This window comes from Cupressus sempervirens, chromosome 1 (assembly GCF_028749045.1).
Source record: "Cupressus sempervirens isolate cs-2001-9-10 chromosome 1, ASM2874904v1, whole genome shotgun sequence".
Taxonomy (NCBI): domain Eukaryota; kingdom Viridiplantae; phylum Streptophyta; class Pinopsida; order Cupressales; family Cupressaceae; genus Cupressus; species Cupressus sempervirens.
This window is the reverse complement of record NC_143118.1, coordinates 528,556,970-528,582,896: the sequence shown is the minus strand read 5'-3', so window position 1 is coordinate 528,582,896 and position 25,927 is coordinate 528,556,970. Positions and strand designations below refer to the sequence as shown.

The window sequence follows — 25,927 nt, the reverse complement described above, 5'->3', positions numbered from 1 at the left end:
TATTTATTTACTATAGGTGTCTGATGCTAGAGCATCTTGGGTACTTTGACAATCTTGCATCAACCAAAAAGATTTCCTCTCTTTGTTCTTGTTTGTTTTTCCTTATATATATATAGTTCATATTAGTTTCTTCTAAAATCTTTATAAACTTGGGTTTGGTGTCATTGTATGCAAACATCTCATGGCCAAATAGTGCTCCCTCTCAATAGCTCTCATGTCACATTAGGTGCAACTGCGTAGTTAGCTCCTTAACATAGACCTATTATGGATCCTTTGCCTAAGCTCATAGAATTTAATTCCACCATTTGTGGGAGTTATCCTTTTCTTTGTTTGAGGCATGCTATTTTTTGTCAACTTGAGTAACATGTAGGTTTGGCTTCAACGAAGTTTCAATTGACATCATAACATTTCATGCACTTGAGAACCTCTTCTTGGATCATGTGTGGACCTATCTCTGTCCCCACATAAGTTCATTTGCTTGTTTGAAAGGTCCTTGAATTCTCTTTTGGGGCAGGACCTATAATTTGTAATAAATTGCTTGATAGATAGACTTGTGCTCTTGCTGGCTATAAAGTAGAGATCTAGGATTATGAGAAGGACAATGAAGTTAGATAGAGGAAAATACTAGGATTTGGCTTTGTATGTCCAAGCTCTTAAGCTCGCTAATTGTAATTTGAATGTATATGGTTGCAACCAGGTAGGCCTTATGCTTGACATGTTGAATGAAGATTGTCTCATCAATATGCATTGTTCTCTTTATATAAATTCTTGTGGCATCTCCTATTGGTGGCTTCCGTGTGTAAGTAGGCAAGGGTAGGTAGGAGGTGAATTCTATTCCTTCCTACCTTTAGCCAAAGATTAATTAAATATTCTATTAACTTATACACATTAACTATTTAATAGAGTCGCAGTTTAAAGATATACGAGTTTGGGGGGGCATACTAACAATTTAATTGAATAACGAGCTAAATAAACTTAACATTGGAGGAAACTTCATGATTAAGCGTGCTTGAGTTAGAATAGTACTAAGATCTCTTGAGAAGGTCCAATACTTCACTACTAAATACATCACTTACATGCATTGAATGATAATGTTGTATTTATTAAAATAAAATAAAATAATATAGGGGTTTAGCTCTAACAAACAAGAGTTTGGGGAGGACTATCGATGATGGGTTTTTTCGATGGTAGAACTAGACAATTACGTTGGTGTTAGTTTGGGGCGTAGACAACCTTGCTTGGTCTTGAATGCAGATAAATGCAACAAAAAGTTGAGAGTGATTTGTATGTTTCGCCCATTCCACTATTATTCGTCAAATTCAAAATTAGAAAAAGATATGACGTCCTGTCCCATGTCTACCATCATTTCTCCACCTCGGGCGGTAGATTTTAAGTGGAATTTCTGTATGTCAGGGAAATTGAAGGATATACTCGTTCAAACCTCACTCTCACTGTGCCATCGGGCTGAAAGAGATGTTGATTTGAAGCCGGCCGGGGGCAAAGTCCTTTCAGAGTAGTCAGGAAACCTCCTCCAGGGGCAGAGGCGAAGGGATCCGGCGGAAATCGAAATGGAAACGCCCAAGGAGAAGGAGAAAGAGAAGGACAAGGACAAGGAGAAGGAGCGGGACAGAGAAAGAGAACGAGAATTCGAAATGGAAGCGGCAATGTACACAAATTGTTTGCTTCTGGGGTGGGATCCCTCTGTTGTAGGAGCAGGGGGAGGAGTGCCCAAAGTGGGATTGTTCAGGCATTCCAACCCCCGTGTTGGGGAGAATTTACTCCATTTCCTGCTCTGCGCGCTCCGAGGTCCCTTGCAATCTCCCAAGGTAATTCTGCCCCTGACTTCTGCTCTAACCTTGATACATTTCATGTTGTTTTTGTGAATTCCAAGGTTGGGTTTTCTCGGGGCGATTCTTTTTGCAATTAGTTGTGATCTTTGGGGCACTGATCTTGGGTAGGCTAGGATCTGGTTTCTAGACCCTGCTGAAGGATGCTTCCGCAACCTGTAAATTGCCGGCTCGATGTTTAATGTTTGTGGTTTTGAATGTCCAAATAACAAACAAGGCCTTTGCTATTGAAGATTTACTCCGTAGAAAGCGGTAATCATTTGAGCTCAGTGTCTCACTGGCTCAAAGGGTATTAGTTTCATAGTCCGCCCCTTGGAATTGGTAGACTGTGGATGCTGTTAAGTGTCTTGTCTATGCCAATTCCAGAAATTTGAATTGCTGCATTTGTACTGCACTTGGGCAGGCTCCTTCTGTTGTAACTCTTATATTACGTTCAAATGTCGTTGTTATCCTCCATTTGGCTGGTGCGATGCCATTTTGATGTAGGTTTGGAGGTTATGCGAACCTTTTCGTATCCTCTGATATATTTTTTCTTTTATTATCTATAAACCGAGAGTGTTTCTGGATCAATTGATTGTTTTGGTTAGCTTTTCAATTCCTCAAATTATTGCATGAGAGACAGTTGGTATACTCGGCAAATTTTACCGGTTCGCAAGGCAGAATGATCTATCGCAAGGCAGAATGATCTATAAATTAAAATATTTACGATATTACTTAGTACACTGAGGGGTGTAAACCACAGTTATGGCTGGTTGTTGGTGGTGTGTAACGCCCACGAGTGGTTAACAAGTAATGATTACATACATGATATCGTATCAAACATGATTACTAATTGTAATCAAAATATTTATTGAAACTTTGGCATAAAAAAATGAGTTAATGTATAACAGGAGTAGGTGTAACAGCAGTTTTTGCATGCTGTTGTTTGGGATAAGGAGTTATAATGGTCTTTTAAATATTTTAATTGCGTCAATTACTCATTCAATGTATTTGAATGTGAGGAATGCCAGTTTTTGAACCTTTTATTCAAATTAAGCATTTTCCTTTTGGTTTGTTTCATTTTCTTTGGGTATACCATCCTTATTGTTGATGTTCATGTCATTTAAAGTGTTCTTTGTAAGGATGATGAAGGCACATAACCCTTTTGATGAATCAAATTAACTCTATAATGTCAAATTTTTTTGGTAATGTTCCTTAAGTTTTTTAATCAGCAGTGATATCTCTATCCCATGTAGGATTCACAGTTTCTGAAAAGGTTCTTTTGATTTCTTAATTAGGCCTACCTAGATACATTCTGAGTAATATATTTTTTCATTCAAGCCCAACCACATTGTTTGAGGTTTTCCTAAAGCCCATGTAGATGACCAAAATTACTTGGTCCACTACATTCTTGAGCCTCTCTCCACATTTGTTATCTTTAGCTATGATATTGCAATTAGTTTTAGTTGCCTCTCTTTGGAATCTGAAATCTCTTGCATATCGTAGCATATTGACTTCGATATTATTGGATAGGAATTATTTTCAACATTAAAGTCACTAGTTCAAAAGGACCAAAGTTGTAAGTGTGGATTGTAAACACGATATATTTTTGTGATGGTCTTCTAGTGTTTCTGGCTCTTGTATTGTTTTTTAGAATCATTTGCCGTTTGCGTCAAGAGTTTGAACTATCAACACACAATACAAATGCTAGATTTAATCCGACTTACGGGAGGTGGTTAAGCAATGTCACAAGTCCCCCAAGAAGGTGTTGACCACCGAGCCAACAATCCGCCCCTCAACACGAATTGAGCCTCACCCACTAAAGGGAGACTTGAACTTGTGACCCAAGGCTCTGATACCAGTTGTTGGAATCATTTGCCCCTTTGTCAAAAGCTCGAACTATCAATCCCTGATACAAATGCTAGATTTAACCTGACCCACGGGAGGTGGTTAAGCCATGTACAAGTCCACAAGGAGGTGCTGATTGCCAAGTCAGCAGTGTTTGCATAGGTGTCATTAGATCCATACTATTTGTTGGTGCAATAAATAAAAAATATAGAGGTTTGTTTTTGGATTTGAGGTTTTTCGTTTTTTTTGTTAATTTTTTTGTAGGTTACCCTACATAGATAGATTTTATATTTGATATAGACTATGTGGAATTGGTATCGGATTGTCAAGGTTGTGGTTCCATGTGGGTCCACTCGTTGGTTATTTGTTGGTGCTTAGTGGCTATCTAGAGGGTTAGCACTTTGGCACTACAAATAAACAACTTTTTTGCTTATTGCCTAGCCAACTCACATTGACTTTTGACCACCATTTCTGCATTTCAGGATTTAGTATGGTATCCAACATCGACACATTGTTCCTTAGGCTCTTTGTTAGAATGGTGTGACCAAGAGGAAGACTACAATTATATGTGAAATGACCAATTGTATGACTTAGTCTAGGTCCATGTCCATAGTGTTTTGGGCTGTGACAATTAATTGTGCTAAGTACATTAGAATTGTATGTCTCACAAGGCAGCACAGAATGTGACTTTTAAGGAGGCCTTATCCCATGCTAAGCTTGATGTTTCCTTGTTTAGAGTGCTTCATAATGAAGCATGCACATTCATTTTAGATTGTTGATGTTTAAAAAAGTGAAAATTTGATTTCTGTTTGCTATTGTATTGTGAGATTTTACAATTTGATTGATCTATCCAGGATGTGAAGGTTTATAGGTTACCTGATATTGTTTCTCGGGATGCCTATTTTCAAGAAGATGATTAGTTTGATGAGTTCCTCATTTAGATGCTCCATCTACTTGAATTCCCACTTTCAACTAGGAATTATGGGACAATTACTCGAATTTCTTAGAATTATAATATCTGATTTTGCTATGAAATTGTGTAATCAATATTATAAGGACAAATGTATATATTAATTGACAATAATCAATGCAATGTCATCTTTGATATGAATTCACCACCGAAATTGTGTAATCAATATTATTGCATTATACATCAATAATACAATAATAAACACCAAATATCCAATCTTAAAAACAATATTACAGTCAGATTGGAAACACATAGAAAAGAACGTGTAAATCCAATGTAAACTCTGATATGAATTCACCACCAATGCTGAATCGGGTTGGCATCTGATCCAGCGAGAAGACCTTGAAGGTTTCCGTCCTTAGGTTTTGGAAGCTGAAAGCCAAAGCTTCCTCTTTTTCAAAGAGAAGTCTGAGACACATTCCAAAATCCAAGTATGGCCGCGAATGAGCTCCTCTCCCCAACTTAAGCACCCTCGTGACTGTTCACATTCATCCTCTTGTCCTTCGTCTTCTTTCCCTTTTGTCCTAATGACCACCTTTTTAATATTTAATTGACTTAAAATAATCTGCCTTATGCTCCTCTTAATTCACTTTAAAATATGTTATGCATTTGGCCTAATTTTTTATAATGTCCCAAATTGGGGACAATACAAAATCTTCAAATTCATCAAGTGCAAGCCGAGAAGTGGAAGCATCCAACTCCACAAGCTTTGCATTTATATCCCAGCTCTTCGCCTCTGAATTATATTCTTTACTTGCTTGTGATGAGACACAAGTTGTAATGCCTACCAAGATCTTTGCTCTTTTTGATTGCAAACTATTGCACTTCACCAAGTGGATGAAAGAATACGTGCTCCAATTTCTTTTTGATGCAGATGAACTAGCAACCTATTAAGACAAGGCAAAGTAAACAATTAAAATGAAATTATTAATCTTATAAAACAAAAATTACTTGCTAGTTATGAAGATACAACAAGCTATTTTTTTAATAATAAAACTTGTGATATAATTTGATTGCAAGGGGCTGCAACTTTTGGAATCTTTGGCCATGGAGATACCACCAACTATGCATCCTTTTGAAATTGATGATGAAGAGCATCATTACTTAGGCCTCTTGCATTCACAAACTCTATAAACTCATCCATAATGAAATCTCGCATATCATCATCAGAAAAGAGTCTTTCAAATGCTGCCTTGTAACCACCAGACACTTGTAAATCTCTATAGGGTCGTAGCCTTTTTGGTAGATCAGTATATTGGGTGCTATACTATTTGGGCATCAATGCATAGGCAAGCAAATTGGTGTAGGAGCATCGAAGGGTCCAATGGGACCTCAAAGTTAAAATTGTCATGTTTAGTGTTAATAGGATATAATAAGATCATTTTGATCATTACTTGATATAATAAGACCATTTAAGGTCCAATAATGTAATAATTAGGGTTGGGGTCAAGTTGTCCAGTTATGCAAATGTTGTTAGTATGGTTTAAATTGTTCAAAAGTGTAAGATAAAGTAAGGAATGACACCATTTACTCATTTTTAACATAATAATGCAATATGTAAACATTTAATGGTCATTGGATATGTGGAAGATCAAAATGTCAAAAAGTTGCAGAAATGTTGTCAAGTAACTTTGCATCTTTTTTGACAACTTTTTGCCAACGATTAGTTTAGTTGAAAGTTGGTTGCAATCAGTTGAATAGATGTAGAACATGTTTAAATGCTCATGTACACGTCTGGGAAGGGGGAAGAAGGTGGTGTGGAAGGATCTAGGTTCTAAGACAACAAATCTAATAACTCAAGATACACAATTCCTTTGCAAATTTGATTAAATTCAATGTAGTTGGTGGTTGCGATTCTTCTTTCTGATTAAAATTATATTTGACATAATTTTTTTTGTTCAATCCATCTCAACTGTTTTTGTTAAAGATTTTTTTTTTTGGTGAAGTTTGAGGGTTATCATGAGGATTTGGCTCATTCCAATTTATGTGTCCATTGTTTCTTGTGGAATGGGTCTGGATTGGTGTATTATACAATTTTCTAACATTGGGTGTGAATATAAAATAAGATAAAGTTTTTGATGTCCAACAAGAGACCACAATGGTCTATGGGACTAAAAAACATACAAGGCAATTGCCAACAATGGGAGCAACAAACAATGCTCATAGAAAGAACAAAATAGGAAAGCAAAAGAACATCACCGAGAAAAAACTATATAATCCTCACAGGTGAGAAGTAGCCTAGAATAGAAAGGTACGTTCCGGAGCAAGGGTGTGCTCCAGATCATCTCGAGGAGCTGCTGGAGACAGGGTTGTGCTGCCTAGTGTACCCATTGCAAGGTCTCATAGATTTGGTGTGAACCGAAGCATGGCCAAGGGACTGCTTTGTCCCCCCAAGCATGAGACCCAAGAGTGAAGGAGGAGGTGATGGACTGGTCTGAAGTCTGTGTCTATAGTAGTTGAAGATGTAAATGTGATCACGAAGCCGCAAGACCTTTTGGAGATAAAGGGCAAGATATTGCTGATCAATGGTATCGGAAAAAAGATGAAAGGGATTTGCACTCGCTGAATAGGCAGTAAAACCTCCATCTAATCTCATAGAAGATAGGGCAACAAAAACAAAATGGGTCTCTGTCTACGCTTTCCGAAGCAAGTAGAGGTAACAATTCCTGTTCTCTATTGATTTGATGGTCGACCTGAATACGTAACTAATGAGAACCCACTCTGAAAGACCCCAAAGAGACGCGAAGGGTATGAGAGTGACGAGTGAGGTACTAAGGGCGCACAATAATCCCATCTTGAATATGCATGTAGTGCTCAACATAGAAAGCCATCCTCGGGTGGAATCCTTCTAGAGGATTATTCCATGTGATTATATATTGTCTATAGAGATCATGGAAATGTAAGTTGATACCCTCAGGTAGAGGCTACAAGTGAACTTTGTGAGTTTTTGGTGCAGTGTATTGGATTGAGTGAAATCATTGAATGATGGGGTGTTTTTATAATTGATTATGTTTATGCAAGATGAGTAGATAGTGATTGATCCATTGGTAGGGCCTAGAAGTGCTTGGGAGCATGAGATTGAGAAAGCCCTTGTTTTGTAGCCTAAAAGGGAGGGTTTTGTGAATGGGCATGACACCACTTGAAACCTAGAGAATTAATGGTTTGGCATTGTGTAGAAAAATTGACGAAGGTTTGAAGACTCAGAGATAAGTATTTAAAGGGGTTGCTTTGTAAAGTGGCCTAATTGGGCTAGTTAATAGGGCAACATGGTATTGGTTTTGTTAGATAGTCTAAAGTACCTATACCAGGTTTTGGAAAATGTTGTAGAACTCTGGAAAGTGTGTAATTTGTTTGGCAAGTGTTTTGGGAAAAGTTTGAGTAAAGTTGAAATGCCTGATTAGGAGGGCTTGTAGGATTAAGGCCTAATGAAAGCAGTTTGGATCTTAGAGTTGAAACCCTATAAAAGTGAGCGTTGAGCCTTGAGTCAAGCTAATGTGAGTGTGTTGAGCCCCCTAGAAGTATTGGGCAAGCGATTGTTGTTTGAAACCCTAGTTGACTGGGTTTGGTGAAACCTAGTGAAGGAGAAAGGCAAGGGATGATTGAGAGATTGGAGGTCTAATTGCAAAATAATTGTTGAGTGTTCCTTGTGGGTTAGTCAGACTCAATAACCTTTACATCATAAGTGTAGAGGAGTGGTCATTTCGTTCCATTGTTCCACAACAATTGCTTGAAATTGTTCGAATGTCTCTTGGGGATCTTGCTCTTTTTCATTTACAATTCGTGTTATCTTCTCAAGCATTGAGTCTATACCATCATAGATCTCTCCAAGGCAAGACCTATTCATTTTAGTGTAGCTAAGGATGCTCATAATGGCCTGGGTGAACTTAATGAGATATTCCACACATTCCCATCATAAGTTGTCCGGTATCCTTTATTTTATTTTGGCTGCCCTCTCATTGTTGGTTTGCCTCCATATAACCCAATTATTGCCAATTACCATAGTGGAAAGTGCCCCTTTCACTTGTGCAAAGTCATCTCAAGACGATTAAATTTGATGTGAAACGAGTCTCAACAACATGTAGCATAAATTAGAGCAAAAAAATACAACTATTAGAGATATACACAATCAAAACATGAAAATCAGAAATTGTAAGATACTTTTATTTTTAAAATTAGATTACTAGATTGAGTTCAAGTTCACTTATCTTTAGTAACTCCAAATATGAGAACATTCTGAATATTCCTTGAGTCATGTGGTGGTTTTTGATCCACTCAATTTTGTTCCCTATCTTTTGTAGCATAAGATTAAGTGAATGGTCTGCACAAGGTGTCTAAAAGATATGGTGATATCACTCTTCAACCAATAAACCAGCATGCCAACAATTCCTTGCATTGTTCATTATGACTTGGACAATGGTTCTAGCACTCACTTCTTCAGTGGCAGAAATGAGAATATTAGCAATAAACGACCCATCTTTTACTTGCCTCTCACAATCCACAGATTTCATAAACATTGCCCCTTTAGGGGACACCACAATGGCATTGATCAAGTGACGTTTTTTAGCATCTTTCCACCCATCTGAAACAATTGATATACCATTAACTAAAAATTCCAATTCACATTACATAACATTAACAGTGTTAAATTTAGAACCGGAATTGCATAAGAATAAAGAGCAGATATCTTAAAACACAAGAATACCAGAGATACCCTGGGAAAACCCTCTCCTTGAGGGAAAAACCCAGCCACACCAAGGAAAATACTTTTTATAAAATAATGATGAATGTCTGAATACAATCACAGAACACTTGGACTGCACACTTTTAATGAATGCTACATTATTTTCTCTTTACAATAAGATTGACTCTGATATTCTTAGCACACAGAAGAATGAATGTATACATCCAAAATTGATGACACAGAATGAAGGTGATAATCTGAGATCAGATTACTCACAGTATGCACTACAATAATCATCTACAAAATACTCCTAACAATCTAAACCAAATACACAAGATAATGATCAAGGTGACTCTTGCTATGATCATCAAAACATTACAGAACGCAAATAATAAGATCTGATACACCATGAACGACAACACCCACACTCCTCAGAATCACATTCAACAAGCATATCATGCAATACTCAGAATATAGTGAAAGAATTTTTTATTTCTGACCTCCATGTTATGTGAACTAATCACAGTTGTTAATAAGGTTCCGTTACATATCCTGGTGATCAAGACTCTTCATTTGTCTTCAATCATCAACATCAGAGGACAGGACTCTTCATACGGAAGAACCGTTCAGCATTAAACACTTCAACAGTCGCAATCATCTACTGTTACAATAAGGGTGACTTATCGATCACCAACTGTTATGTAAAGATAGGTCTCTTAGCTTACCAAACAGCTACGCAAGAATAACTCTTCAATGACTGGCATCCACATACACATAGGGGCTTGCATCTGTTGATGCTGAAGATTCTTCATTGTCTTCAATGGATGTAGCTCTTCATATAGATGACGTTCAGCATTGAAGACTCTTCACAGCCTCAATACACTCGACCATAAGAAAGAATAGAGATCACAGCAGCAGAGAATAGACATTATCTTCTGATAGCGTATATCTCAAAATAATACTGATGCAATCATCACAGGTATGCAGATAGCTCTTGCAGCTACCTAATTTCAACAAACAGAATGAATCTGTTCCAAGTTTCTTCATTTTTGTAATATTTCTCCACAAGTAAATTTGCCATATCTACTAGGTTTGGGGATGATAGGCTAGAAAATCCTAAAGATGTGTGGAACCAACTTCGAAAGATTGTGGGTTGATCTTCAAGAGTATCTGGTCATACTGAGAGGGAGGGTGAATTGGTATAACAATGATTTTTACCAATTTAAACTTTATCAAACACAATAGTATCATTTACTGAATTTCAACAATCATGCACAAAAGAACACAATAGCACTTACATGGAAACCATAATAGGACAGAACCATGGCAAATTAATGCTTTTATATGATTCTTCTTTTAAAAAGACTTGCAGGCACCAATCCCTTGTTTAGTTCATGAGCACCGATTCACTAGAGGAACCAACCCCTTGTTCCGTTTGTGAGCACCAACTCAGTAGAGGCACCAACCCTTTGATCACTTTGTTGACACCAACTCGCTAGATGCACCAACCCTTACACAAATTCCACATTGTCAATGTTTCTAACCCTCACGCAAATTCGACATTGTCAATGTTTGTTTCTTCTACAATGGATGATGGATGATATTTATCTTCAGAAATTATTCTATAAATTTTCTCTAATATTTGTATTGAATGTGCCCCTAAAACTTACTTCACAATCTGCTTCTTGATTCTTCATGATCTAATTCACCTTTTGTCATCAAATCTGATTCTTCATGATCTAATTCACCTTTTGTCATCAAATCTGATTCTTCATGATCTGCTTAATGCTCCACAACTTCTCTATTTTCATATGATATTTTACTTTGGAACTTTTACAATCACAAACTTCTCTCTCCTATCCTTTTATACTACTCCAACATACCTCTTCACCGAGAGAGGTAACCCTTTATTGTGTTAAATTTTGAACCAGAATAGCATAACGCAAATAACAGATATCTTAAAACACAAGAACACCAGAGATACCCTGGGAAAACCCTCCTTCTCAAGGGAAAATCCCAGCCACACCAATAAAAATCATTTCATTGAACAATGAATGAGTCTGAAAATATTTCTCCCAAAATAATTAAACTGTACACCCTTAATGAACACTACAGTATATTCCCTTTACAATAATATTGACCCAGATACACTTTGCTCACAGAAAGATAAATATCTTCATACAATACTGACGACACAATACTGATCTACAGAAGACTCATGATAAATTGCACAATGATTGCCTACAATAATGATCAAATGATTCTTGCTATGTTTGCACACAAGAACAGCACCCTGCTGATAGTATTCATAATAACATTAACATCATAGGCTACTGCAAAGATCCTGCGATGAGCACTTCAAAAATGTCACCAAAGAAACATGCTGCTGAGATATGAAACTCAATGCTTTGGAAAGTCTCATCAGTTCCAAAAAATGGTGATGCTTCAATGACTTGTCTGACTTAACAGCCACAAACACCAATGGTTACAAATTCAGCAGTTATACCAATATAAGGCTAAGGCCTCACACATTGACAGTCTCGCATGCACATGACTGTTTGATGATAAGCAGCCATGCACACACATAGCTCTTTGCCATGACCATTCTAGTCTTCATTGTGAGGTATATGAATAAGATCATTCAAGTCTTCATTGTGAGGTATATGAGTAAGATCATTCAAGTCTTCATCATGAGGTGTATGAATAATCTAACTGTTATACCTTCAGCCAACAAGCATACGAAAGACAATTATTGTCAATAAAAGAAGACAGCCAGCTTAGTAACCATTAAGCTGTCATTATCGCAGGAATAAAAGATTCCTCCCAGCACTACACATTAGCATACTCGTCTCAGGTACAAAACTCAACACATTGGTGTACACTGTTCTTCACATATATAAATCAGAATTGTATATCATTTAGACTTCAGTCACTATGCACTTTTTATTCCAGACACCCTTCACTCTATTCCACTTGAATGATCTGCCTTTATATCTTTATATCTTTAACAATTATATGAATGGATGCACCTCTTTGAAATGGATTCAACCATTTGATTAGGCATGCCTTTCACTATCAAATTTGCCTTAGCTTGTTAATAATAGACTTTCATAAATTTATTCTTTATTGCCTACACTCATTTCTTTTCACATTGAACTATCACAGATCTTACCTTTTACATGTCCTGCATTATCTTTCATCCCGATGATGGATGATGGATCGTGATCTGAAACATTGATGTTAAAAAAACATACACACTAAAAAACCAGAAGTCTATTTATGTAATACTCAAATGGATTTTGGAAATCTGATTAGTTTGATTCAACTGTCACCTTTATATCTTCATATTGTTACGCCTCTTCATGAAAAATACACCTTATTGAATAGAGGTGACCTTTTGAAAAGACATCTCCTTTTGTTAAGAATTCCTCTTGATTCCTTTTTAAAATGCCTTTTTAATCTTCAAATCAATCTGTTTTTTATTCCAGATTTATTTATTAAAGCACACACAAGTCACACTCTTATCCCATCACTCAGTGCTCTCTTTGGATCTTGCCAAGAGAGGCAATTTCATTTAGAGACATCTCCTTTCACTTTTAGAATTACAAATCTTCATTTCATGTACTAATCACACCTCTTCATTAATAAATCTGTTTGAATGATAATATAATTCTGTACACAGAATTCCCTTATTACATTTCTATATTCCTCTCTTCAACTTCTTTTTACCTTCATAACCTCCTTATACCTTTTCATAAAAAGAGACAGCCCTTTGAGTAGAGACAACAAATGACCATTTGATGACTAATCATCTTTACTTCAAGCCTTAACTTGCTGCCTTTTTATAAATTTTTGCTCTTCATAAGATATTCCCTATTCTTCATTGATAAGATTATTGTGACATTAATTATTTCCTTCTTGAGATCAATGAATTATGTTTGACATCATGACAATGTTCAATGATCTCACCAATGCTCTTTTGACATTAATGATGATATGTTCACCAACGATATGCACATGAGTGCCTTTGACGTCAACGACAGTATTTTCAACAAATCTAAATTTTGATGGAGACGAGCAAGATAATTTAGGATTAGGAGGGTTGGGATTTAAAAAAATACTTTGTCCATCACCATCTCTTAAAATCCCAATCCCTTCTAGTCCTTGCCATTTGTGTTTTCTCATCAAATAAAGAACTCAAGTATTGTTTTAGCAAAATTTGATAACTTTTTGCCATCTTCAACCACCCTTTTCATCTGTCCAGTCCTCACAATGTTCTCTAAGAAGTCTAATCAAATTGTTGCACAAGGACTTCATGAAATTGTAGAATTCCTCTCCATAAGCATGAACAAAACTACATATGGAACTGCATTTTCTATGATAATTTGGACAACATTCTCATCACTAGCTTCCTAGATCACCCCTTCTTATAGATTACACAATTTCTCAACATTTTTTATTTAATTGGAGGCATCTGCAAGCTTCAAGAAGATCAATGTACCATCAGAAGCCACCAAGACATTCCACAAAGTCCTATTTTATTAGAATATTTATTTATATTTAGCTAGTTATTTTTAGTTAATTAATGGTCATCTTAGATTTCTTTTATTAGAACACGTAGTTATTTTTAGCTTTAGTTAAATGGCTTGTTCTTTTTAGAACACCGTCATGTAAATTCCTAGATATACCTTGTATATTATATTCATGAATAAGATAATGCAATTACTTGAACATGGTATTAGAGCAGGTGATGGTGATTTTTTCTAAACAAATTCGTAGCCCTCTTCTTGGAATTCCTGCCAGATTTTTTGCCTTATTTTGGTTGACTACATATCATTAGGATATTATTTCTGCAAATCATTTTTGCAGAATAGAGGGTAATTTTCTTTTATGCAAGTTTCAAAATAAATTGGTTTGTAAAAATTCACAACTTTTTTAGGTTGTTTGTTCTTTTTGGCTGCATTTTGAACTTTTGTCTTGTGTGGGTTGGACCTATTTCTTGTGTGGGTTGCGCCTATGTCTTCTACGCTTGAGTGCTTTCTAAAGCATGACGAGGCATCCTTTCATATGCGTGTTGTGTGTGCAAAGTTTTTTGAAATGCCTCTTATGTTTTTTGTTTGTGATGTGACTTCTTTTGCTCATGCGCTTTTTGCCTATGTTGGTAGTTCTTCTTGTGCGTCAACTTTGTGCTATCTATTCTTTTGTGTTCTACCTCGACTATAACTTGGAATTTCCCTGCACGTTTTTCTTTTATGGAGGATTTTGTTGGGTTGTGAGTTTTGTTCAATTGACACATCCAATTGTTTTATACGGTCCCTTGTGATTTTTGAGCCTTTTTTTTTTCCGATGAGTTTTTGCTCCTTTAATTTGGTTTCTTTCATTTTCTGGGTCTACAAACTACATGTTTTGCTCTTTTGCTTGACCTAACAATCTTTTTGTTCTCTACTCAAAAAGTTTGTGATTCTTCTCCAACCTAGGGTTTTTTGATTTTTTGCTAGATAAAATAATGGGAGGATTTTTCGTGTTTTTCTCCAAAATAATGTGGTGTTTCATGTTCTCATTTTTTTTTCCTCAAAAATTATATCTAGGTTTTGTGCAAATTTTCCCCAAAAATTGTGATCATGCATTTTCTCTACGCTTTGATTTTTTTCACAAAATATCATGACCAACATTTAAGTGCTTAGGTTTTTCACAAAATATCATGACTAACGTTTAAGTGCTGAGGTTTTTCACAAAATATCACGACTAATGTTTAAGTGCTTAGGTTTTTCACAAGTTTTCCTACAAAATTGTTTGTGGATTTTGATTGATTTTTCACCTAAGATATTGTCTAGATTTCTTCAATTTTGCTTTTTAAAAACACTTGTGTGTTATAATTTGTTTTCCCTAAAAACTTACTGTAACATTTATAGTGTAACACTAGTGTTGGGGTGCATTGGGATGAGGGAACAAAGGGCCTCAATTTAGGATGTCTAGGGGACAATGGGGGGACGACGGAGGGGGGGTGTTGTATGCTATGCATATAGAACTTGAAATGCTAGTTATGAAATGATGTTTCAGTATAACATATCAAATTGAAATACTTGAACACAACAAAATTGCAAACTGGACCGGTTGTATTGAACATTCAACATGGTACATAACCCAATAGTAACATTCAAAAAAAAAAAATCAAATAGAAATTCAAGTAATTGTCTTGGAGGCGGTGTGGTTGCAGAATGGGGGAGGTGGGGGTACTTGGGTACTCCGAGTACATGGTGCTGGGATGTTTTGAGGACAGGTACTTTGAGGTTTTGGGTAGGGTGCGAGTCCCTGGGTTTCACTGGTTTTATAATATTTTCCAACAACATTATTGTAAGGTTCTGTTATATTTTCCTCAAAAAATTACTATAAGGTTTTATAATTTTTTGCGCATTTTTTTTTTGTTGGGTTTTCTGATTTTCCTTCCAGAAAACTTAGGTAGTTTTCATGGGTGATCTCAGCATCACATCAGGGCTTTTTGCAATTTTTTTCCTCAAAAATTGCAGTCCTCCCAATCTTTGTTGAGTGATAGTGATCCTCTACATGCTGTTTTTCGGATGCGTTGGAGGGTTTGACAATTTTCTCCTTAAATCATGGTCTTGGTATCAAAAAGCTGAACTCAGTGTCTCTAGCTACAAGGAGGGTTAGTTTTTTGTTTAACCAACATCAGATTTGAAGGATTTTGATTGTCTTGGTCATTTCCAAAAGTTTTGTAGAATTAGGGAGGTTCTCCACATCAAGCTTATTTTGCAGATTGTTCTATGCTTTCATGATCAGAAGGGGGCAGACTTATGCATCTGTGACCAAGGGACTGCATATATCCACACCAAGTCCCGCCCTATATTTTTCCATCCATCCCATAAGGTGCTGCATCCTTTTCTCCAACATTGTTTTTGTTTAACTACAATCCACGTATTTTTCATGGCTTCTGCTAGCAATGGCTCACTCAACTCATTAGTTGCTGGGGTCATAAACCCCTTGCGTGCAACTGTAAATGCATTCATGAAATCTTCCAAATATTGGCTCTTCGCCACATTGAAAGGTAAATTACTATGGTAACAAAAATTTGTTGCTGCCATCCTAGTTTCGTGATGTTTTTCTTTATTCCATTTGGTATCTTCAACTGTAGGTTGTGCTCTTGGAACATTGCGAGCAATAAAGTAATTTGGTCCAGATGAAAGAGGAGTCTGACTAGCAGTAAAATCCTACAACCAATTACAGCTACTACCGCATACATACTTCTGCAAAATGCCCATTCTTACAAAATTGGACAGCACAACAAAAAGGGTTCCACCCATCAATTGAGCAATTCATACCAGTCTAGCTATATTTTATTCTATTACAAAAGACACCATTAATCTTCATCAAATACCTTCAAAACCAGAGCAGGGAAATCAAACAATGCCACCTCCCAAATTGTCAGAGAGTCTGGCATTCTTATGCTTGCATAATATGCTTTTTGTAGTGCATGGAAAATAGTTTTTAAAAAACATTGAACTCCCTCCTTTCTTGCCTACGTGAGATAAATCTCTAACTAGGCTAATCCAATAGACAGAATAAACCAAAAGAAAATACCAATTGTTCACATCCCTTACACTTTATTATGCCCGCCCATGCTTTGTATCTCTGTAAATTGTTCTATCAATAAGACACTTTATGATGACAATCTGTGATAAACATCAATCTGGTTTTGCAGAGAGGAGTAACACTAGATACACGCTTCATGAAACTTTGTCTTACGTATTATATGATATGCCTGCAATTGCTTTATTCCTATGATCCCTTCTTTCCAATCTCTTCATTGTATAGCAGTGAATCATCGATGTTCTGGCATTTGCATATATTCATGGCTGCAGTAAATGATCTTCTACATGTCAATCAATGCAAGCAATAGAGGCCAGTCAATAACAATAGAGGGCAATATGAATGGAAATGTTGGTCTACTGTAATCAAGTCAAAGAAATTATAAAAATACTACCAATCAGACCATCCAGGCTCCACATTTTATCAAGCTGTGACAATATTTTCTTCAGCAGTCAGCATTGACTGTGAAAATGTTAACAACTGCATACATGACATCTCTACTAAGCAGCATTTTCAGCTTTTTTTATTCATCCATCCACTAGTCTAAACCATGTGCTTGTTGGACTGCAATACAAGCAAAATTTCTTCTCTCTATGCTTGTGTTTCACTACTTCAAATGAAACTTAAGTCTAAAACCTTCTCCACAGTGATGTGCCCATAGCTGTCATTAAACTCTAATTAAAAACAAGCATATATCTTTTAATACATTTGTAATTATGCTGAGAAATGGACTGTCATGCTATTATAGTCTGCTTCAGACTGCTCACGAATTCAACAGTTTTTTCTGGGTTTTATGCTTGTATTCATCTTGATTCTGAAACATTTTAAATCTTGAAAATTCGTTGAGAAGGAAAAAGATAGTGTAGGTTAACTGCAATTGTGTTAGATTGATATAACAAAGGCTATTTAAAAATAAAACAATTTACCAACATAAGGTATGTCTTTGCAAACAGCTTCTTCACAGATGGAACATCAATTCTCTAATGCCATTATATCCATGACTGCATTCACCACAAAAATAAGCTGATATATTGATTGATTGCATTCACCAGAATGATTTTGGTTACATTGCGTTATGGCTCTATAAAACCAAATCTATTCGTGTATAAAACTACTCAAAAACAACTACAGTAAACTAATTGCTAACTAATTATTCTTTTATTCTACTGACTATAAACTGACAATATATCAATTTGTATTTATTATTTATTTTAATCTAAACTTAGAAACTAATTAAAGAATTAATAACCCAGCAAAATCGCGATGGGGTCTAACAGTTTCAAAATCTCCTGCTAGCATATTAATAGTACAGGAAATACAGTAACTGATCTGGAGGCTAGTTTTTGGGTGGACAGGTGGGCAGTCGGCTTTATATTCATCATTGTCTCTCCATGGATTTTAATTTAAAATTATAAAATATGAGATCAATAAGAGGCAATACATTTTTAGATAACAATTTACTTTATGTGATCATAGTGGTGCCTTATTACATTTGAATCAAACAAGAGAGTTTGATATAAGGAAGAGAACAATGAACAAATGACGAACAACACTCTTTTATCATTTAGAAGTTTGTTACTGTTGGAATTTGTCTGATGCTGAAGAAGGGAGACTTATGAACAAGTGGAAAAAAAGACAATTTAATATATTTTTGTGTACAGCCTTCTTTTTGCTACTTTCTTGCCATTGGAATATCCTTGGAGCTGAAGGGAAGTTTAGTAGTTGGCAGAAATGTAGATGATTAATTTTAAAAAAAAAGTTGTGGCATATTTTTTTTTTGTTGCATATTTAGGTAAAAAAAAGAAGAATTTTGTATTCTGTTTTTCTAGAGGGTACTTTGCTGGATTTCTATAAATGTAGTAGATGTTCTTGTTTTGATTTTTGAATTCTAGAAGCCTATCCTTAAGAGTTTTAAGGTTATAAGAAGCTGCATGTCTGCAGGATTTTGCGGGTGTTTGGCCTATATTTGATGCAGCACAGTCTCGAGATTTCCGCAAAGTAAGATTTTACCAGGTTTCTCTAAGCATTTGATAATTTAATTATTGAAAATTTTATTTGTTGAGCCAATTGTCTTTATTGATTTCTTGTGCTAAGGTAATTTTTGGTAATAGTGCCCCTGATTACTTGTGAAGTTTCATGTAGTTGATGTATATCACGGCATTTCAATAAAATCGCTCCATTTCTTCTTGAGCTTTTGTCTTTACATGGCACCTTAACAAGGAGAAACCACTATTTTGCAGATTGTGCAAGGTCTAATTAATGAGCTTGAGTCTCAGGGTGCATTGCCTAGAAGCAATTCCAGAGTTTCATCACTTGCCACTTGTTGTGGTCAAAGGTTTGCATCTTTACAGCCTTTAATATCCTTTCATCGAGCTGAATGGGTGGTCAACTCTAGCTCATTATGAAATATCATTTTGGATTATTATTTTGATTGTCATTGATTTCAAAAAGCTAATGTTAGTGCATTATGATAAGGTTGAGAGCAATATATCGAGACCCATTCATCCTAGTACATAAATATAGTTGAGGGCATTAGTTATAACTAGGGAATGGAGATGGCATTGGAAATGTGACCATTCAAATTTAGAGTGCTGAGGAAATAAAGAGTTCAAAAAATTAGAAAGTCAGTTGACAATTGAAAAATAAGTCGCTAAGGATAATTTTCACCAGAAAGAATAAAGTAGGATATATTCAATTTCAACAATTTTTAAAACATTAACAGTCCTCTTAAACTTTGAAAATATGTTATAATGGTTTATATTGTAATCATTAAGTTAGGCACAAATTTTCAGTCAAAGACCTCGGTGGTTAATTTTACTTTATCAATCTTTGTCTGTTTTTGAGTGGAAATGCAAGATGTAATTAAGTCTGTCATATTTAGTTTGCATTTTCATTTTATGTGCTTGCATAGGTAAATGGGATAGGGTAAGGTAGGAGTAAGTTGATTCTAGAAAATAAGATGGAAATAAATCATAGAGCTATTCTGCAAAGTAGGACTGAAAAGTAGAAAGGGAATAAGACATTGTCCTATTCTATGGAAATAGAATAAAGCAAAAAATGCCATGAAAATGCTAGACTTTAAAAAAGAATAAATAAAGCAATAGAGACTATAGAGAGAATCGGGGAAAACGTTCCATTTAGTAATGTTCAAATATCAAGTACGTCTGAGGTTTTTGTTAGATTAGGTGAAAAACTAATCTCCCAAGAACACTTGCATGCATAACTCTGTCACATGGAAAAAGCAAAGAACAGAAGTAAGAAAAAATCATGGAGGCCAAAAGGCCAGAGACCTCTTATGGACATGCAAAGAGCAATCTCTATATTGATCCAATAAGTGAATGAAAAAATACAAAGAGGTGAATCCTTATAAAAGGAATCACGAAACCCTAACTAGGTTTGCGCATTATAATTAATATAAAATATTAATTATATGCACCTAAAAGCAAGCTTAAGAACTAGAGTAATAAACCACTTAATTAACTAAATCAAGATGATCTAATTAATAAGTGAACAAAATAATTACTCTAACACCCCCCCTTAAGCGAAGCTCGGGAGGAAGCTAACCTAGCAAAGCTATAAAAGTAGGAAAATGGGTCCCGGCAACAAGGCCTGATCAGGTAGCCAATACAAAGAAATCTCTATAAACTGGAGACAAAGGAGAAAACCCAATGGAAAAAACCCCTCTCCAAAAAGAGATAGCAAAGAAAGGAACTAGAAAGAGCATGAATCATCTTTGAAGCATGAAGTTGCAAACACTGTCAGAAGAAACTGTTGGAACCCCCATTGAAATAGTGCATGACCAGGTAGAGAAGACAAAGTCTGAAGAGCTGATCAATCGAAGAGGTGACCTCCAAAAGTAGGAATGAATGAGTGTCTATATAGTAGATGAACCATCTCACCCAAATGCATAGGTGCCTAGCCACTGCATCTGCCTAGTACATAGGAACAAAAACTGAATACGTAGATCACTCAATTGAACCAAGGAAGCAATAGAGCCAACAGGTGAACCCCCCCATAATGCTGAACAGGGAGAGGGGTGATAGGAACATTGAAATGCAATGCCAGAAACATCTGCAAGAAGAAGAATCAGGAACACCAATAGTGCAATAGAAGTACAAGCACAGGATAAAGGGCAGTGTCATCGACACACAGCATGGGCTAATGTCGTGGAAGAAACATTCTCTTGACAAAGGTGGATGAGCACAAAATGGCAAAACATCATGACCCCCCATGGCACTTTATAACTGAGTGCGAGTACAAACAAACACAAAGTGTACAAGATCCCAGATATGCAAAAGTAGGCACTTTATCTCAGTGCGTTTACAAAAAAAACAATGCAACAAAAGAGAAGCATAAAATGTTCAGAAGTCAGAAAGAAGAGTGAGCCAAAAGAATAGAAGAAGAGATCCCAAGACTTGTAGAATCCAAGTAATCCGCAAGAGTGCGAAAGTGCAAAACTCGGAGGAACTCGGAGGAGAAAGAACTTGGAGCAGAATCTGGATAAAAGACCTTTGCAACTGAATAACTCACAAAACCAGCTTTCCAACAATATCTGGCGAGCCCAAAAAAGAGTCCGGATGCTCAAGATACGCCTTCCGGAGTGCAAAACAGAACATCCGGCTTTGACTGCCAAAACAGGCAACCAAACTGCATCAAAACCCAAAAACACCTGTATCATCATCTCCGTCTCAGAACCAGCTTTCCGACGCATTTTTGGATCGAAAAAATACGTTCGTATGCTCAAGTTACGGAAGAAAAATCGATAGGGCCTCTGAAAATGCATGAAAAATTATTTTTTTAAATTAAAAAAAAAAATAAAAAAAAAATCCTCTCTGCCGCCAGCGGAGCAGCGACCAGGTGGTGGGCCATCGCGGGGCGGAGCTGCGGTGGTGGCCGTCGGCGGAGCCGCTGGTGGTGGCCGTCAGAGGTGACCGCAATGGTGACTGCTTGCGGCTTCGCTGCGGTTAATTAACCGCTGCGGCTAAAAATTGCCGTAGTTCTATTTTTTTGCAATTTTTTTGGATAATTTCTGCCTTGTATTGTGTGCAGAGGCCGTACGGCCTTGTACGACAAATTTTTTTTGCCTCTCGGACCAACGTTGTCCAAAATGGACAAATTTTATATGGATTCTGGGGTTTTTGGGCGCTCTGAGCGCAACGGTGATGTCCCTTTGAGCCGAAAGTGACCAGAAACAAAGGTCCCCCCTAAATTCACATAAAAAGCTTCTGAAACTCTTGAAAAACTTCTGCTTCTTAAACACTTCAACAAAACACGAACAACGAGCAGCAAGATCGCTTTGATACCATGTTAGATTAGGTGAAAAACTAATCTCCCAAGAACACTTGCATGCATAACCCTATCACATGGAAAAAGCAAAGAACAGAAGCAAGAAAAAATCATGGAGGCCAAAAAGCCAAAGACCTCTTATGGGCATGCAAAGAGCAATCTCTATATTGATCCAATGAGTGAATGAAAAAATACAAAGAGGTGAATCCTTATAAAAGGAATCACGAAACCCTAACTAGGTTTGCGCCTTATAATTAATATAAAATATTAATTATATGCACCTAAAAGCAAGCTTAAGAACTAGAGTAATAAACCACTTAATTAACTAAATCAAGATGATCTAATTAATAAGTGAAACAAAATAATTACTCTAACAGTTTTTATCATCAAATAATTCTAAAATTTTCAGCTTCATTATAACTATCAACTTGCTCACAATTTCTGACTAATTCATCATATGAACTCATCCATAACTTTAATGATGATTACATTCATTATAATTTGTAACAGCCTTCTTAGAGGCAAATATATGTCACAACCTGATCCTGATCTGTATGGATGAGGTAGCTTTGTGACTGTATCAGCTTTCCATGCTTGAGTTTTTAAACATGGTGGATATGTATTGTTTTCATTAAATACATGAATACACGTTATTTTAATTGTAATTTGCCTGGCACAGCGTTTGACTCCTTCATGGATGTCTTGTAAATGAGCAGCAATCACAACAATTTTACAATGTCTTAAGTGGGAGAAAGAGTTTTGTTTCTTGCTGATCCATGAAATGATTACTGTTCCTAGGCCAAATGCATAACCTACTGTAAATTATTTATCATCTGTTTTATTGCTCTTCAATGGTCAATCTCCAGTGATCCAGGAAACATTGCTTACAACAAAATTGAGAGAAAACCCAGCAGTTGTAAGACAGATCAAGCTTAGATCCAATTTTTGAAAAATTGGCTCATTGATCTATTGAGGGTCTCCATGCACTGTTGACTTGAGAAGATTGCTTTCCAAAGGAGTAGATACCTGCTTTCAAGTTCCAACTATTCATGTTCTTAAAGATTTTTTTTTGCATATTTGATTGAGATAGGAACATTTATCATTATTTATCCAAAAGCTACTGTTAGGTAATAACTCAAAAAATAAAATCAGTTTCATTAGAAATAGAGGATAAAATTGATTTTATCTGCTGAAATGTGTTGGTCTTGTTGTGTGAAGATTCAAACTCTTGTGGATGAGTCATACATTTCACGTATTAAACTTTCTATTCAAATTGTGATGCAATTACTGGATTTAACTATTTCCACCCTTTTTGTTAATAAAGTAAAGGTAGCCTTTTAGTCTATAATCTTCTCTTAGGGGAATTCCTTTGCCATTAACCTTGCCTTGCACTTGTCCAAAAATCTGTTAACCTTGAACTTTCCCCTAAACAATCTTTAACATCAATTGGGATTCATTTTTGATAGCAATTCATCAAAAAACTTGGTTTTTCTTTTGATCACCTTTCCCATTTTTGTATCCAGTTTTCTTCATTCGAAGAATTAGGCTGAAGCTCAAGTGCAATGCTAGTCATCAAAGCTAAGTGACAAAATGTCAGTTATCATTAGAGAATCAGAACTTTTTTTGTTCTTTCCTAAGCTTTTCATGGCAAGAGAATACAAAATATTCTGAAATGTCATTTTCTGAATTCCTGCAAGTTTGACTTGAACATTTTTACAATTCTCTCCATAATTGTTTTTCCCTCATTAAGAGACATTTCATACCAAGTATCTTCCACAAGAAGAGTACAAACCAGTACATCCTAACTTGTTTTTCTTTCAGTTACAATTTATTTTAATTTTGTAGAAGCAACTAAGGCATTTTCATCATGTTCATCCTTTTTTTTTTGATCGGTAAGAGGCTGAAGCCAAGATTAATTATTATGTTAATTATTATTGTTTGTTAAGCGTGAGTCGATTCGAACCCAAGACCTCTTTGATAAGAGGCTCAGAATTTACCATTGTGTTGTAGGCTCTTGCCTATGTTCATCCTTATCTTCAACACTATTGGGCTTATTATTATTTGACTAGGATTATTTTTATTGATTTTCTTTCCCTATAGCCTTTTACTAATGTCATCATAAGGGTTACCCATCTTGCCACTTATGTAACACCATATTTTTTCATTTATGTCGGTGGAATTGCTTGTGGTAAATGCATCAGTGTCATGCCCTCTAATTATGATAAATAGATGAATGGATCACTATGAGGCTAAATTTCTCAACACTCCCTCTTTAGCAAGGAGAGAATTTTAGCAATTATAATACAAGATTTGAATACCACCTTAAGTGTGGTTTATAATAGATTTAAGTTATGGTGTCCAGCAAGATTCGACCCGAAGAACCATAACAAATTGATTTTCATGGTGTTAGGCAAAATCCAGCCCGAAGAATCATGACGAGTTGATTATCAAGGTGTCCGGCAAAATCCGGCCTAAAGAACCATGATAAGTTGGTTATCAAGGTGTTCGACAAAATCCGGCCAGAAGAACCATGATAACACTTGCTCCAACACATTTTGGTGTTAAGAGATAGGTCAACTATTGATAAGATTGTCACCTTACAATAGTTACCTTCTTTTCATTATCATAACTTCCGGCACTCTGGGACAACGACTTAATGTACTCTGTTATGATAACAGGTCCAACTATTGATAAAGTCGTCACCTTTCAATAACTCCCCTTTAAATATATACATCATTGAAAGATTGTCACCTTTCATGACATAATCACAACAACATCATGTAGTAACTCACATGATATCCACCATGAACCAAGGCAGAGGGTGGACCCACCATAGCTGCTACTAGAGGGTGGAACAAGGGTTTTCACCTTAGACTTCTCTCTCATAGAGGAGAGCACATTACAAAGAATTTCACTTAGAACTTCTCCTCATAGAGAAGATATTATCCACAAAGGATTGCATCTCAAAATTTCTCCCTCTGAACAATGATCCTGGGAAGTCAAGTCCTGTAGTTACTCCTTTTGAGACTCACTTCACCCAAGGATGCCTCTCAGACTCTCTCTGAATCTGGTATCAATCTTTCAACCTTCAGTGATAAGTCGTTATTTCTTCATGATGTATATAGGAGTAGGCCCATCAAAATCATGCAGTCACATACATGTATTTTTAGACTTCCTTTGAGTATTAATCTTCTAAGCTCCTTTGTTGTTTTAGAAGAAGTGTAACACTCCCTATTAATGTAGAAGAATCTCATAGTCTCGATCGTCAAAGATGTTTGCTTCAAAACTCTCATTTTATCCATCTTGATCATTAGGGTCTTTGGAGCTACTCTCATTAGATTTAGTTTGCACAATATTAGGTAGCATTATGTAAAGTACCAACCTTCTTTTCGTTTAAGAATATTCTCAACCATAAAGGAAAAAATCAAGGCAAATAACCCTTATAGTATATATAGAATTATAAATAAGAGAGAGGCTACAAAGAGTAGGTAAATGTAAAAGATAAGAACACTTATCTGCACATGAAGATTAAAAAATTGTCTTCTTATATTATTTGAGAATGGAACATCTCCTCTCTAAATAAGGTTCAAGTGGGAATGGAACATTGACTATGATTCCCCCCACAATGTAAAACTTCCACTTATTCTTGAATAATTTTGTATCAAATATGACAACTCCTTTCTAAGTTCCAACTTTCTTTTTTCGATCATT

The 25,927-nt window shown here is 36.0% G+C and overlaps 1 protein-coding gene across 1 annotated transcript in view; it reads left to right on the top strand.

Moving 5' to 3' along the window:
* Nucleotides 1-1,368: 1,368 nt before the first annotated feature.
* The window catches only part of AUG6 (HAUS augmin-like complex subunit), a 114,511-nt gene continuing 89,952 nt past the window's right edge, over nucleotides 1,369-25,927 (top strand). The window contains exons 1-3 of the mRNA XM_089829739.1: nucleotides 1,369-1,826; nucleotides 18,872-18,928; nucleotides 19,171-19,265. Of these exons, the coding sequence (XP_089685865.1) occupies nucleotides 1,569-1,826; nucleotides 18,872-18,928; nucleotides 19,171-19,265 (410 nt within the window). The 5' untranslated portion in view covers nucleotides 1,369-1,568. The remainder of the gene's footprint in view (nucleotides 1,827-18,871; nucleotides 18,929-19,170; nucleotides 19,266-25,927) is intronic.